We start from the raw sequence: 13,313 nt of genomic DNA, 5'->3' as shown, positions 1-13,313 counted from the left end.
TTTTACCGTATCAATAGATTCTTTTCTCCACTGTCCTATAGATGCTTTAACTGTAGAAAAGAAGGGGTCTTAAGATAGTCACAAAGCAGGCAGATAACCTCCTGGGTGTTCTGTAAAATCCGATAACTCCTCGGCTTCTTGGCTTACATGTAGTTGTTTGTTGGCTTAGCCATTCTTTAATTTTAGATGTACTTTCGCAAGTTTAAGTTTTCCTAACTTAAAGTTATAATCTTTTGGTAAACAGATTGTAATAATTTGTCACGATCTGTTCAAACGATAGGTCTGGAACGGTTTCGGCCACGCTCACCTGTTGACCTTTCACCCTTATATTTCTATCCCGTTAAATACTTAAGTAGTTGCTCAATACATATCCAGGCCTAGATGATCATGTATCAAAATAAGTTCTATCCAATGACAGTTGTACCAGTTGAAACTGAGACTATTACTATAGAGTACATTTCAACAACATTTAAAATGCTTTTTCTGTTGTTTTTCTTCAGGACCAAACAAGGTGTTCATCACTTCACTGAGCATTAGAGTCTCCAGAGATTCTCGTTCCAAAACATCCGGCATGCCCAATGACAAGATGCAGAGTTCGCCTCCAGGCACACAACAAGCCAATAGGACCAGCGAAGCCAAACGCTTAAAGTGTCCCTTTGACAACTGCGACTTCTCTAGCAACTGGATGCGGTACTACAGAAACCACCTCGCCAACAAGCACGATGCTGACACAGAATTCAAAGAGAAGCCGTTCGCTTGCGACCGGTGTGACTACAAAACTGCTAAGAGATACAACCTGGAGCTTCACGAGCTCACTCACACTGATAAGCGCCCCAGACCACACAAGTGTCCCCACTGCGACTATGCCGCGATGGAGAAAAGAACCTTAACCACACACCTCGCCAGACACACCGGGGACAAACCTTACGCTTGCGGAGGGTGCGACTACAGAAGTATTACAAAAGCTGGATTAGATAAACATATGCTGATCCACACGGGTGAGAAACCGTTCAAGTGTTCCGAGTGCGACTACAGAGCCAGAAAATCGTCCCAGCTGAAGACTCACATGCGGAAACACACCGGTGAAACACCGTATGTTTGTGAGGAGTGCGGGTACCGAACAGCACACAGGCCATCCTTACGTGCACACATCATGACTCACACTGGTGAGAAGCCTTTTAAATGTACCCACTGTGACTACAGTTGTAAACAATCGGCAGCCATGAAGAAGCACGTGGCCTTGCACACGGGCGACAAGCGGTACCTGTGTGACCAGTGCGGCTACAGGACATCCAACCCGGCCAACATGATCAAACACAAGATGATCCACAGCGGGGAAAAACCGTACAGGTGTGACGAGTGTGGATACAGCTCCAATAACCGCTCCAACCTCAAGACCCACATGAAAACCCATGCTCCTGACCAAAGTTAAGAATAGAACAAAACTCTACCTCAAAGTTAAAGACTAAAGCACTGTTGTTGTCTTACTCTCACTTTAAGTTAGTTCTTTGCGAAGTTTCTGCAAGATGATGTCGCAATGCTTTGTACCATATCTACTCAAAATTTGAAATAAATCAGTGAATGAAAGAATTCTGTGCTTATTTTGAGGTTAATGCTGGTGAATGCATACATGTCTTACAGTATAGACTTACTCGTAAAATCATTCTTACGATCGTATCATGTAAGTTAATGTTTCTGTGTAACAAGCTCACTATGTAGCCTGACAAATCGCGCTCCTAGCGGCCGGCCGGTCCTGTAACCGCCAGACCCCTAGAGGCGAGCTTGTGTAAAACAGGCTAGCTCACTATGTAGTTTAAGGAATACGTACACTAAACAACTAGTCGAAGCTTTGATAGGACTATATGTGATATGTATAAGGTAGATATGTGCTAAGATGTTAAGTATTTAGTCATTGTATAATGAACTAGTAAAATGTAGTGTCTAATAAAGTGTCGATTTTATAAAAGATTGATGCTTTGTTGTGTCATTCCAGGGATTCTTAATCGTAATTCCTTATTCTTAAGAATCGTCTTCATCATTTATACAATAACATCATCCACCTACTCCGCATCTTACTATCGACACTTTCAATATCTGCATCTTTATAGCCGGTACAGTCACACTTCGCAGGCACACGGCGTGACAGCAGTTGTTTATATTACTGTGAACGGCCTGTCACGCCTAACCATTGCATTGCTACATGTACGATAGTTCCAGGGAAAAACGAATGTTTCAAGACAGGCTCAATTGTGGATTGATAGATTTGGCACTTGAGGTTTCATTACACCGTTTGAATATATGAATCTAAAGGTGTGCTTGCTTATGTCGAGACCTTCCAGTGACGAGTCGAGATGGCAGCCCAAGTGTTTCGGTCCATCATCGCCCGGAGCATACTATCCACTTTCCATCTAAAGCTGTAACGGCAATGTATTCCATATAAATTTGATATGGAGTGACTTCAAGCTTCAAAATGTAGAAGTATCCCAGCCTGAGTGTCATCCTGTTCAGTTCCAGGCTCAGCCTTCACCTTCACCTAGACAAGATGACACCCAGGCTAGTACTATCCAGACTGAAAACGTTAGATGAGCCCGCTGTTTAATTATACTCGGGTTCAAGTCTATGTGGGCCGCCTCCTTTTCGATAAGATACATCTACATTTTGCTTTGATCTGTATTACATTTCAAGTAGCACATGCAGATGCCCTGTGGTAACACTGTTTTTGATTAGGTTTTTGATGCGCGCGGTTACCAAGCACGTGTGAACCTGATTGACGCCTCGTGCCGTGTAACACAATTACTGCCCACGTAGAACCGACCTGATCCAACAGCCTTTTCGATAAGGTTTGGATACGTTCTGCCTCTTGCCTCATTCTGACTATCAACAGCACAACAGCCCGCTGATTAAAAAAAAACTCACGTCCCACAGACACCTGTCTCTCAGGCTGCGTTTGACCAGAATCAGCTCCACCATGTTCAACAACAGCTCTGTCCTTCCGTTGGAGTTAAACAAGACGTCAGTGCACGAGTTTGCTGGGCGGTTCCTCTGTATCCTGTGGCAGTTGCAGAACAAGACTGTGCCCTACAACCAGGCTGAAGAAGCCTGCTCCATGTACTTAAAAGAGTTTGGGACTACGACCACTGTCATCGGTTGTCTGGCAGCAGCTTTCATGATCATCGCTAATGCTGCTGTGCTCTGGGGAATCATCGGAAACCGAGAACTCCACAAACCTTTCTTCCTCTACATGGCAAACATTGCCTCGGCGGACATCCTTGCAGGCATTGCTCTTCTGTGCTTTTCTACAGTAGATCATATTGGAGTGACTAGTCTGTACAGCAGAATGAACATTGCAACTGTACTGGCAAGTAGTCAAATTCTGTCGTCATCAGCCCTAGCACTTGAGTCCCTGAACTCTTATGTTGTTGTACGGCATCCCATGTTCATCCACATACATGCTGACGATGTCACACGTAATGCGGGTAAAGCTATCGTCTCTACATGGCTTGTTCTGTCCTTTCTTGGTTTTACACCCAGTATGGGTTGGAACTGTCTAGATATGCCCACACCAAACTGTTCTGCCTTCTACCACACTGCCTACTTCGTTCTCGGTGGCGCAATAATCCTATTTCTGGCTTGCACGTCATTGTTTACAACTACAAGTGCATTTGTTGCTCTAAAACAACGCGAAAAGAACAGGTTCAGGCAGCCAGCAAGGGCCCAGCCACTTCAAGGTAAAAATCCCACACAAAACAGGACAGGACAGAATCAGCCTCACAATCGAGTACAAAATGAGACAGAAAGAAAATACCAGAAAGGTCTGAGCAAGATAAAGACAATACTGATCCATGTAGTAGTTGCGTTTATCTTCTGGCTTCTACCTCTAATGTTAATCCCGTTATGCCGCAATAATAAGAACTGCCCACTCCCAACCGGACCACGTGGGATGGTCGTGCTAATGACGTTGAACTCAGCAATCAACCCGATTGTAAGTATCATCCGCACACCGGACTTGAGGAAGGGGATCAGGCAAAACATGACAGCAATCTATCGGGTACTACATGTAACTGCAATTGTCACCGTGATACGGGGCAACCGGCGCGATCCACAGGATGAACAACGTGTGCTGCCAAATACCCCAAACCTGCAGAGAGGAGCTGTACAAAACACACCGGTAGATCAGCCCACCATAGCACACAACAATACACCTGTCAACCTGGCCATGGGAGGAGCTGTACAAAACACATCAGCAGATCATCCTACCACAGAACACAACAATACCCCTGTCAACCTGGCCATGGGTGGAGCTGTACAAAACACACCGGCAGACCAGCCCACCACAGAACACAACAATACCCCTGTCAACCTGGCCATGGGAGGAGCTGTACAAAACACATCGGAAGACCAGCCCACGGCAGAACACAACAATACCCCTGTCAACCTGGCCATGACAGGGCGGCAGACTTCTCCAACCCGAGTGATGAACACTGAATATATCTCCATGGTATAAATAGGCTAACTGAGCACTGATATACAGGAGAACAAAGGACAATATACACACACTGATGTTGATGATCTTGTAAAACCTATGGTGAATTCAATTAAGTCATAGTAGACAGTTAATGTACTACAAATATGCTGGATATAAGTAGGTAACAATGTCAGTAAGTGTAACCATTATGTTAAATATTGTGTGATAGTTATTGAATAGTAAGTATGTTCCACCTGTTCGTATTTCTTACAATAGAATAAAGCAATTCAAATTTGCGAAAAGCTCTGTGAGGGTCATTACCTTCGCCAAGAAGGTTATATTTTCGGTCGTGTGTGTGTGTGTGTGTGTGTGTGTGTGTGCGTGTGTGTGTGTGTGTCCGTGTGCGTGTGTGCGCGCGCGTGTGTGTGTGTGCATGTGTGTGTGCGTGTGCGTGTGTGTGAGTGTGTGTGTGTGTGCGTGTGTGTGAGTGTGTGTGTGTGTGCGCGTGTATACGGATGTGGATGATGATCACACCTCCAGCTAGAAAGGAAATATCACCAATTTTGCAAGCCCGGTTACTCTCTCTGACCTGATCAGTAGATGCAAGTCCGCAGCTTATTTGGTCTTGTATTACAGCCCAAGGCGATACACGTGCACCAGCTTCAAAGAAACGTCCCCGTAACTATTTTCATTCTGTTGCCAAGGCGGCTCACAAATTGAATATTTCAGTCATATACATGTAACATTGTTTCAAGCTCCTCGGAAATGGATATCTATTGTATTTGGCGAAGATAAGTTCCCCTCTAGAGTCAAGATATACATAGCTCATGAGGAGTACACACATGTTCTATTCAAATGTCAATACGCCCCCTATACGCCCCCTATTGTCGCTTTAAGAAAAGTTTTAATTCTTCTAGCGAGGTCATGTTGTCTTGGAGGGTCTACGCCGAGAATAGACCAGCCTGGCGAGCCTATGCATGTCTGCAGCCGCCATGCATCATTCACTGATGCCTGCGAACGATTGATTGGTCACGTTGTCTTGACAACCATTGACCAATGAAAATTCGCAAATCCCTTACCGTCGGAGGGAGGGCTCAATAAACACAGAAGAGCATTCTTATTCACATCTAACAGTCCAGCAGGATTTGAAAGTTTGGGAGTCACAGAAAGGAGGACAGAACATTGTCAGGACGGAGCTTATCGCACCATACTTCAAGGTATTTACCCAATTTACTATCTATATTCAAATTCAACTGTACAACTGAAAGTTACAGTTCTCAACTAGGCTATAGTAGCTATAGTTATAATTCAGAAATACTGTAAAGATTTGTCGGTAAGATACTAATAGCAACCAAATCATGATATTTGCAACAGACCACTTAATTCCTCGCGGAAATAGAAAAGGTATCAAATCAGTTATGTCACCACCGTTATCGTCGTGTGGTAGAAAGATTTGATAGTAGGGTGTCTAAAAAAGATGTGCAGTTTGACGCATGACGCTATTACTAATAAAATGCGTTGTGTAACAACGTTTTGCGTAACACGAATAATAATAAAGACCTGTTAATACAACCATCGAGCCGATTTGTTTGTCACGTAAAGGTGAAGGCACTTACATCTAGATATCTCAGAGCATTCAGATTAAAGAATTTTAAACAGACCCGGATCTTCAATTCAGAACTTTTTTGTCCTATAGCTTGTCAGTAGAATGCCAGATTTGCGTGTGGTCGGTATTAAGTCCTCCTTTGGTCATACATTGTACCAATGAGGTTTTACCATACCGTGTGTGCTTTAATAACCTAGTTTTAATGAGCTAAATAAAATAGAAGTGTACAAAAAAAACGTCTTCATATGTGGAGACTGTACAAAACTACATTGTGGTTGCCTGGAACAATGGTTAACTGCACGCATGGTGCAACGATTGACCAGGAGCCTGTGGCGATTAAGATCTGTCGCATTGTCCCAGCCGGCCTATTCTTCTATCCCTGCCTTTTCAAACCATCTGTCGACCTTTTTGCAACCCTACTTTTGACAAAGGGAATTCCACAACACAGTAACGCTATTCACGAACCGCAACATGGGGACATTTGTTAACTGCTAGTGGAGGACGAAGAAGGACAGTTTCTGCTTTTGTTCTGTTTGCTTTCTAAAGTTTGTCTTGAATTCCATCTTCTTTTATAGTTTAGATATTTCTAATCTGAGTCCACGTATACCGCAAATTGTTAAAAAAATAAATCATACCCCTGATTATCACCCTTCGCTGCAATAATTATAATTATATAAGTATCTCGAATAGATAAGTTGCAGAGACCTGGGGGACGAATAATTATCGAGAAAATTCGGTGACATTTATCTCGATCGTTCTTGAAACGCCCTTACGAAAATAAGCCTTGATTGACCTGACTTTTGACCTGTGTGACCTATGGTACACGCCGCCATTTTTAATCAGAGGAAGAAGTCGTACATGTGCTAACTGTTGCTGTAAATAGTAGAGAAGTATAGATTAGTCTTATTAGACATAGTAAGATGTCACATTTCATTATGTTATATTATCACCACTGTATGTATTCCTTTGCTTATCACCATGACCTGTACTTAGCTGTACAATCAAGGTCTTTCATTCATTAAAGACCTGTAAGTCTTTAATTTGCTGAAACTAAGGTAAAGATACATTAGCATAGTCTGTGGATTATTTTTACTGATCTGCTATAGATTTTTCAACTGTAGAGACAGGAGGGGTCAAAGAATAACTTGCAAATTATTGCGTAGTCACAAAACTCAGTCCCGTCTACCGTAGTAATAAAAGATACCGCAAAATCGTCATCCGGCCTACATCTAGTTTGTTTAGTCTGTTCACTTACTATAATCACCCATACTTCCATTTCAGACCAACTTTCGTGAGTTTTAGCTTTCTAAAGTAAAGTTGTAATGTTCTGGTGAACAATCACATGGAAGATTCTCGAGTAACGGTAGCTTTGAAATGGTCTTGCATAAAAACTTTTTGATATCACTATACCTGTTGACCTCTGACCCTTATGTTTTCATTTTGGGAAACAGTTATTTACGGGCACACCGTGACCCACACCTGGCTCAGTTCATACATCCAAAGAAGTTTTATTCAATGGTGGTTATACCAGTTGAAATTCGATTGTAGTAATATTCAATAAAAAATATCAAAATTCTTTTTCTGATATTTTTTTTCAGGACCAAACAATCACTGAGCCCTAAAGTCTCCAGAGATCAATCAAAATAAACATGTCCAACGGCAGCATGCAGAGTTCGTCTCAAGGTATAACCACTCAGAACGGGACACAACAAGACAATGGGACCGGCGTAGTGAAGCGCTTCAAGTGTCCTTTTGACAACTGCGACTACTCTTGCCACTGGATACGGTACTACAGGAGTCATCTCATCAACAAACATAATGAAGGAGAGAAAACGTTCGCGTGCAGCAAGTGTGATTATAAAGCCGCTCGGCAAGATCACCTAGACCATCACGAGCTTATTCACTCTGATAACCGCCCCAGACCACACAAGTGTCCACACTGCAACTACGCTGCGATGGAGAAAAGTACCCTAACTACACACATTAAGATACACACCGGGGATAAACCATACGTTTGTGGAGAGTGCGGCTTCAGAGCCTCTTCACAATATCTCTTAAAGCAACATAAGCAGATCCACACGGGTGAAAAACCGTTCAAATGTACCAAGTGCGACTACCGAGCCGGAAGATCAGGCCAGCTGAAGACTCACATGCGGAAACACACCGGTGAGAGACCGTATGTGTGTGAGGAGTGCGGGTACCGAGCGGCACGGATGTCAGCTTTGCAAAGGCACATCATGACCCACACAGGGGAAAAGCCTTATAAATGTACGCACTGCGACTACAGGTGTAAAAACCCAGAAGCCTTAAAGAAGCATGAGGCCTTGCACACGGGTAACAAGCGGTACCTGTGTGACCAGTGCGGCTACAGGACATCCAACCTGTCCAACATGGCCAAACACAAGATGACCCATAGCGGAGAAAAACCGTACAGGTGTGACGAGTGTGGATACAGCTCCAATAACCGCTCCAACCTCAAGACCCACATGAAAACCCACGCTCCTGACCAAGGCTGAGAACAGAAACCTGTACCTTAAAGTTACAATTATTTACTGTTATATCTGTTTAGATTCTGAAATAGGACAGCCCAAAAGTATTAAGGGGAGGGATATCCAAATAAGTTGCGCAGTAGAGTGCACCTTGCCTAGTCACGATTAGATTTCTTATTTATTTTCTAAATGATTTTTTCCTGGGCAAAGTTTGCTCTGAATGGTCAAGTTTTCTGCTAGGGAGGACAGAAGAATATGTATTTTAACAATCTGGCCAAAATAGGTGACCTTTGGCATGCTTTGACCCTGGATTGACCCCTGAACTCTTCCCTTTTGGTTGGACTGATCCATCAGGACAGGGGGTGCGTGCAATCCTGGTCTCATCTAAAACTTCTGGCTCTTAGCTTGTTAATATGCAGGAGTTGACCTGTTTTTTTCACCTAAACAATCCTGACAAATCCAGCTTTGCAGGGGTGGTGAAGATTTTTAGGTTTGAAATATAGATGCATGTGTTTTTAAGTGATTATTTTCAATAACCATCGGGATTTCATTGGAAAGTCCATCTAAGGTCCCGCCCTTAAAGCGCACTTTTCTACTGAATGAATGAATTCATGCTGATTTATGCAAGTTTAGTAGTTTTTGGTCTAATCCTTACTAATACGTAATGTTTGATGTTAATACTAGTGTAATCATACGTGCCTTACATGCTCGTAAAATTATTTTACGGCGGGCTTGCATCGTGTAACTTAATATTTCTGCGTAATAAGTTCACTGTGCAAGTGGTTACGTAGTGTACGATCGTATTGGTCGGACGAATGTATAATTTTGATATGTATAAGGTAGATACGTGTTAAGATAATACTTAAGTGTGGAGTCGTAAAAGGCAATAGTGAAATGTAGTGTCTAATAAAGTATCAATTTCGAAAAAAATTGATGTTTTGTTTCGTAATTTCTATAGTGTCCAAAGATTGTTGAGGTGTAAAAGTTGCCTTGATCATTTACCTGAGAACTTCATCCCCCTACTCTGTATCTTACTTTCGACCCTTTCAATGTCTGTATCTATATAGCCGGTATAACCGCCATTCTGCATAACACACCAACTTAGCAAGCACTGGTACATCAGCAACTGGTTATATTACACTGAACGACTTGTTACACCTAACATTAGCAGATATAGCTATAAGCTACGATAGTTCCAGTACTGGGTTGATAGATTTGGTACTTTGAGTTTTCATTTGATTGATTTATTGTCAAATGTCACAGTACATTACACTGCCTCTCTAGGCAGCATAGCTGATGTTTGAGAGACAACAGTTTGGGACAGACAAATACATAGGCAATGGCAATTTACACATCGCTACTTATACAATGTTACTATCAATCAATCATTAGGTTAATTTTACAATCAATTTAACATCGTTGAGTCATTATTATATACACAAGATAGAATAGGTAAGTGCTTCAATTTTCATAGCACTGAGTGAATACGTAAGTCAAAGATGTAACAACCATGTATCCAGAACAACATTGATATAGAGTGAATTCAAACTGTCACAATTTGTTACTCTCGGTCAGTCGTACTGAAAATGCTAGATGAGCCCACTGTTGACGGTTCAAAAGCGCCGACTAGCAGTTTAAAATGTTATTGCAGTGATTATTATAACAGGTTGTAAAGTGAGCTTGTTGTTGAATGGATGATGTTTTCATTGCCATGCGAGGGCCATCTATAACTCGCTAATGTACTAAGATATTGCACAAGAGGATCGTATTGTTTGCGGAAATTGACAACTAGAATTTGGTGCACTGGCAAATTGTGGCGTTTCCGAAATCCACGAAATCTCGGCCCTTCAAAACCGCAGCCTAGCAGTTCAAATTGTTATTGCAGTAATCATTGCAGTGGAGTGCTGCAAGCATGTTGCTAAACCGCCAGATACCTTCATTGTCACGCGAGGCCCGTACACGCTTTAGATGCCCGTAACTGCCCAAGTAATAAAGTAGGTAACGTTAGAGGGTAGGTCGGAGGTAGTGTCTACTTAAAAACTCTATCTGGAACGACTTTCTTGGAGGCCGAGGCAGTCACAACCTGTATGCCTGTATGTTCTTTGAGGTTTCGTGTAAGACAGCCGCAAAGGCTGCTAATTTCAAAGATGTAAACACAGAAATAGCGTTAACAAGCACATGCTAATCAAAATACTACGTTTGTTGTGTGACATATGATATACATGTATAACCGTTTTTTTTTCAATCTCCAGAAACCTTCGGAATAAACAGCAAACCTTTATGCTATACATTTCTGGGATAGCGGTACATTGCGCAGTTAGAAAATAATTAAATTTACAAACCATTTCTTAAAAGGCACAACGAAGTGTCCTTTCCATTGTAGTACAAAGCCATTGCTTAATACAGCGTCTAAAATGTCTATCTTAGCAACATCATGTTAAAATTTAACCACACAAACCTTTTAGCATGAAGTCAAGTGGTTGTGAGAAATGACAGCTGAAAGGGAATTCGTCATTTTACATTGCAGTTGCCAAATGGAATTACCAAAGGATGAAACCTCAGATGACTTTGACCTCACAAAACATTTAGTCCATTAAGTGGCTCCCCCGGCGCCTAATGTTATATTGCACCGCCATGCGTCGCATTTTCCAGGGGAAATTTGATAAGTTGACAGATTAAAACAGACTTAAACACTACCGCTTTAGCTCAATGCCCTCTTATGATTGTTTGTTATGCTGAAAGTGACAATTCAAATAGAATGTACACTCGACCACTTCGAATTCTATTGGTAAAATGTGAAGGATTTGTGACTCGATATCTAAATTCTTTTGCTAGTGAAATGTGTTAAATGTTGCCATTCTTGATATTTCAAAGGGTTACATTTTGGAGACAAGTCTAAAAATTCAACCCCCTTTGCGAGCCTTTCACGATTTCCTCATTCCCGACAAGACGGAAGTTTGGCAATTTGACGATTGTTTTGACACCTTTCTGGGAGCGGCTGGGAGCGGTACTGCGGATTAGGCTCTGATAGGGTATGTCCTGCCGACCTGTGAAAAAAATTAAAAATGTTCCAAAATCAGGCTTAACGCGAGAGAACACTTTCCCAATCAGGTTCAGACGTCTTCGCATAAATTCAGAAAGACATTTTAGGCTTTTCAAAGCACAGGTTGGCATGAAAATATCCCAGCGTTAGGCACCGCGCGAGGAGCCCATATAACACTCTGACCACCCTTCGAAACGCCGCCTATATTAATGTACACATCACTTCTTGGGCGTAATATCTAGGTTAAGGATATATGTGGCCATCACTCGCGTTTCCTTGACAACTTTGGCCCGGGTCCTTTTCTTGGCCATTCGTTTGCTTACGTGATGAATATCTGTACACCAGCCCACATAACGATATATCAAGGACATGCGTTCAAAATATAATATAGACGGGCTTTAACGAAATGCTGTACTGTCTTTTAGCTTTTTGTTCATGTACATTAGATTTAATGGTAGCAAGGCATTATTTGTTTGACCGTTTTGTAGCAAAGCTTTAGTTGTTTTGTTTCTCCCATTGCTCACAACTAATGATGATTAACCTTAAGCATTTTATTAAGTATGTAACAAGTGCATGGTGATATAGCCCATGTGGACAAGAACGTGCGAATAAAGATCATCATTAGAATAAGAACTAAAGAATTAAACACAGTAGATTCAGTTCTGATTATGTAATTGAATATGGTTTTGTTGGAAGACCATCCCGTATTTCCTTCAGAATGTTGTCATATTTTGATTGAAGGAGACAAACGTACGGGGAGTTTTTGAGCGCACAGAAGATTGATAGTACATATATCCCCGTTAAGCTACCGACCTTTCCCGCCATATGTGAATGGTATTAAAGTCAACAGCGACCTTTACAAGAACGTACACTGACATTTTCACACAGTAGCATGTATACACACTCCATATAGCTATGCTAACAATATGGCGAAAACAATTTCCTTGATTAAAAATTGGTGCATATTAGGGGCATCCTCGCTAGATAGGTTTAAAGAACGGCTGCCGTTAGATGTGCAGAGGTTAGGTGGGACAGGTCGTTCAGATATAACCAGCTGCTGCCGCATGCCTTCTAATCAAAACTGATGTGTTACGTAAATACAGACTATAAAGATTCATCCGGCGTGTGTGTATGTGTTTGACTATGTGTGTGTGTGTTTGTGCACAAGTGTGTGTGTGTGTCAGTTTGTGTGTGCTTGCGTGCATGTGCACGCGTGTGTGTTCGTGTGTGCTCGCGCGTGTGCACATGTGTATATGTGTGTGAGTCCTGTGTGTGTGTGTTTTTTTGTACGTATGTGCATGTTTGTGTGTGTGTGTGTGTGTTTGCGTGTGTGCTTGCGTGTACGTCTGTGAGATGCAAAATACAGAATTTCGAATCCACGACAGAAAGGCCTCTACCATGTTTGAAAGAGACAGTAACAGATACGTCCGTTGGACGATAAAAGCCGCTGACTTCTCCCATAATTCACGTGTCACCTTTCCGGCCACAGAAAGACTCTATAAGCACGTCCCAGACGCGATTTATTCTCCTGATACCCAGTCCCTTTCTGTACTATTATAGATGGGCCACCGACTTTCTGCTTATTTGGTTTCAGTTTCACATAATAATGACAATCAACCGCAATAGTAATTGCCTATTTGATATACCGTTACGCCGAGCCGTTTCAGTTGTCGCTATGCATAATAATTATAACGAGTCCAGACTCTCTGA

At 42.1% G+C, this 13,313-nt stretch overlaps 2 protein-coding genes across 4 annotated transcripts in view; both read left to right on the top strand.

The window, feature by feature from the left end:
• LOC136422256 (zinc finger and SCAN domain-containing protein 2-like) overlaps positions 1–1,968 on the top strand; it is a 44,082-nt gene extending 42,114 nt beyond the window's left edge. For all 3 annotated transcript variants that reach the window (XM_066409909.1, XM_066409907.1, XM_066409908.1), the window contains exon 2: positions 501–1,968. In XM_066409909.1, the coding sequence (XP_066266006.1) occupies positions 572–1,432 (861 nt within the window). In that variant the 5' untranslated portion in view covers positions 501–571 and the 3' untranslated portion in view covers positions 1,433–1,968. The remainder of the gene's footprint in view (positions 1–500) is intronic.
• Positions 1,969–7,720: 5,752 nt separating this feature from the next.
• Positions 7,721–8,587, top strand: LOC136422226 (zinc finger protein 492-like). The gene has a single exon (XM_066409872.1). It carries the CDS (start codon positions 7,721–7,723, stop codon positions 8,585–8,587), a length of 867 nt encoding a protein of 288 aa, XP_066265969.1.
• The last annotated feature ends 4,726 nt before the right edge of the window (positions 8,588–13,313 follow it).

This window comes from Branchiostoma lanceolatum, chromosome 16 (genome assembly GCF_035083965.1).
Source record: "Branchiostoma lanceolatum isolate klBraLanc5 chromosome 16, klBraLanc5.hap2, whole genome shotgun sequence".
Taxonomy (NCBI): domain Eukaryota; kingdom Metazoa; phylum Chordata; class Leptocardii; order Amphioxiformes; family Branchiostomatidae; genus Branchiostoma; species Branchiostoma lanceolatum.
This window is presented reverse-complemented; position numbering and strand designations above follow the sequence as displayed.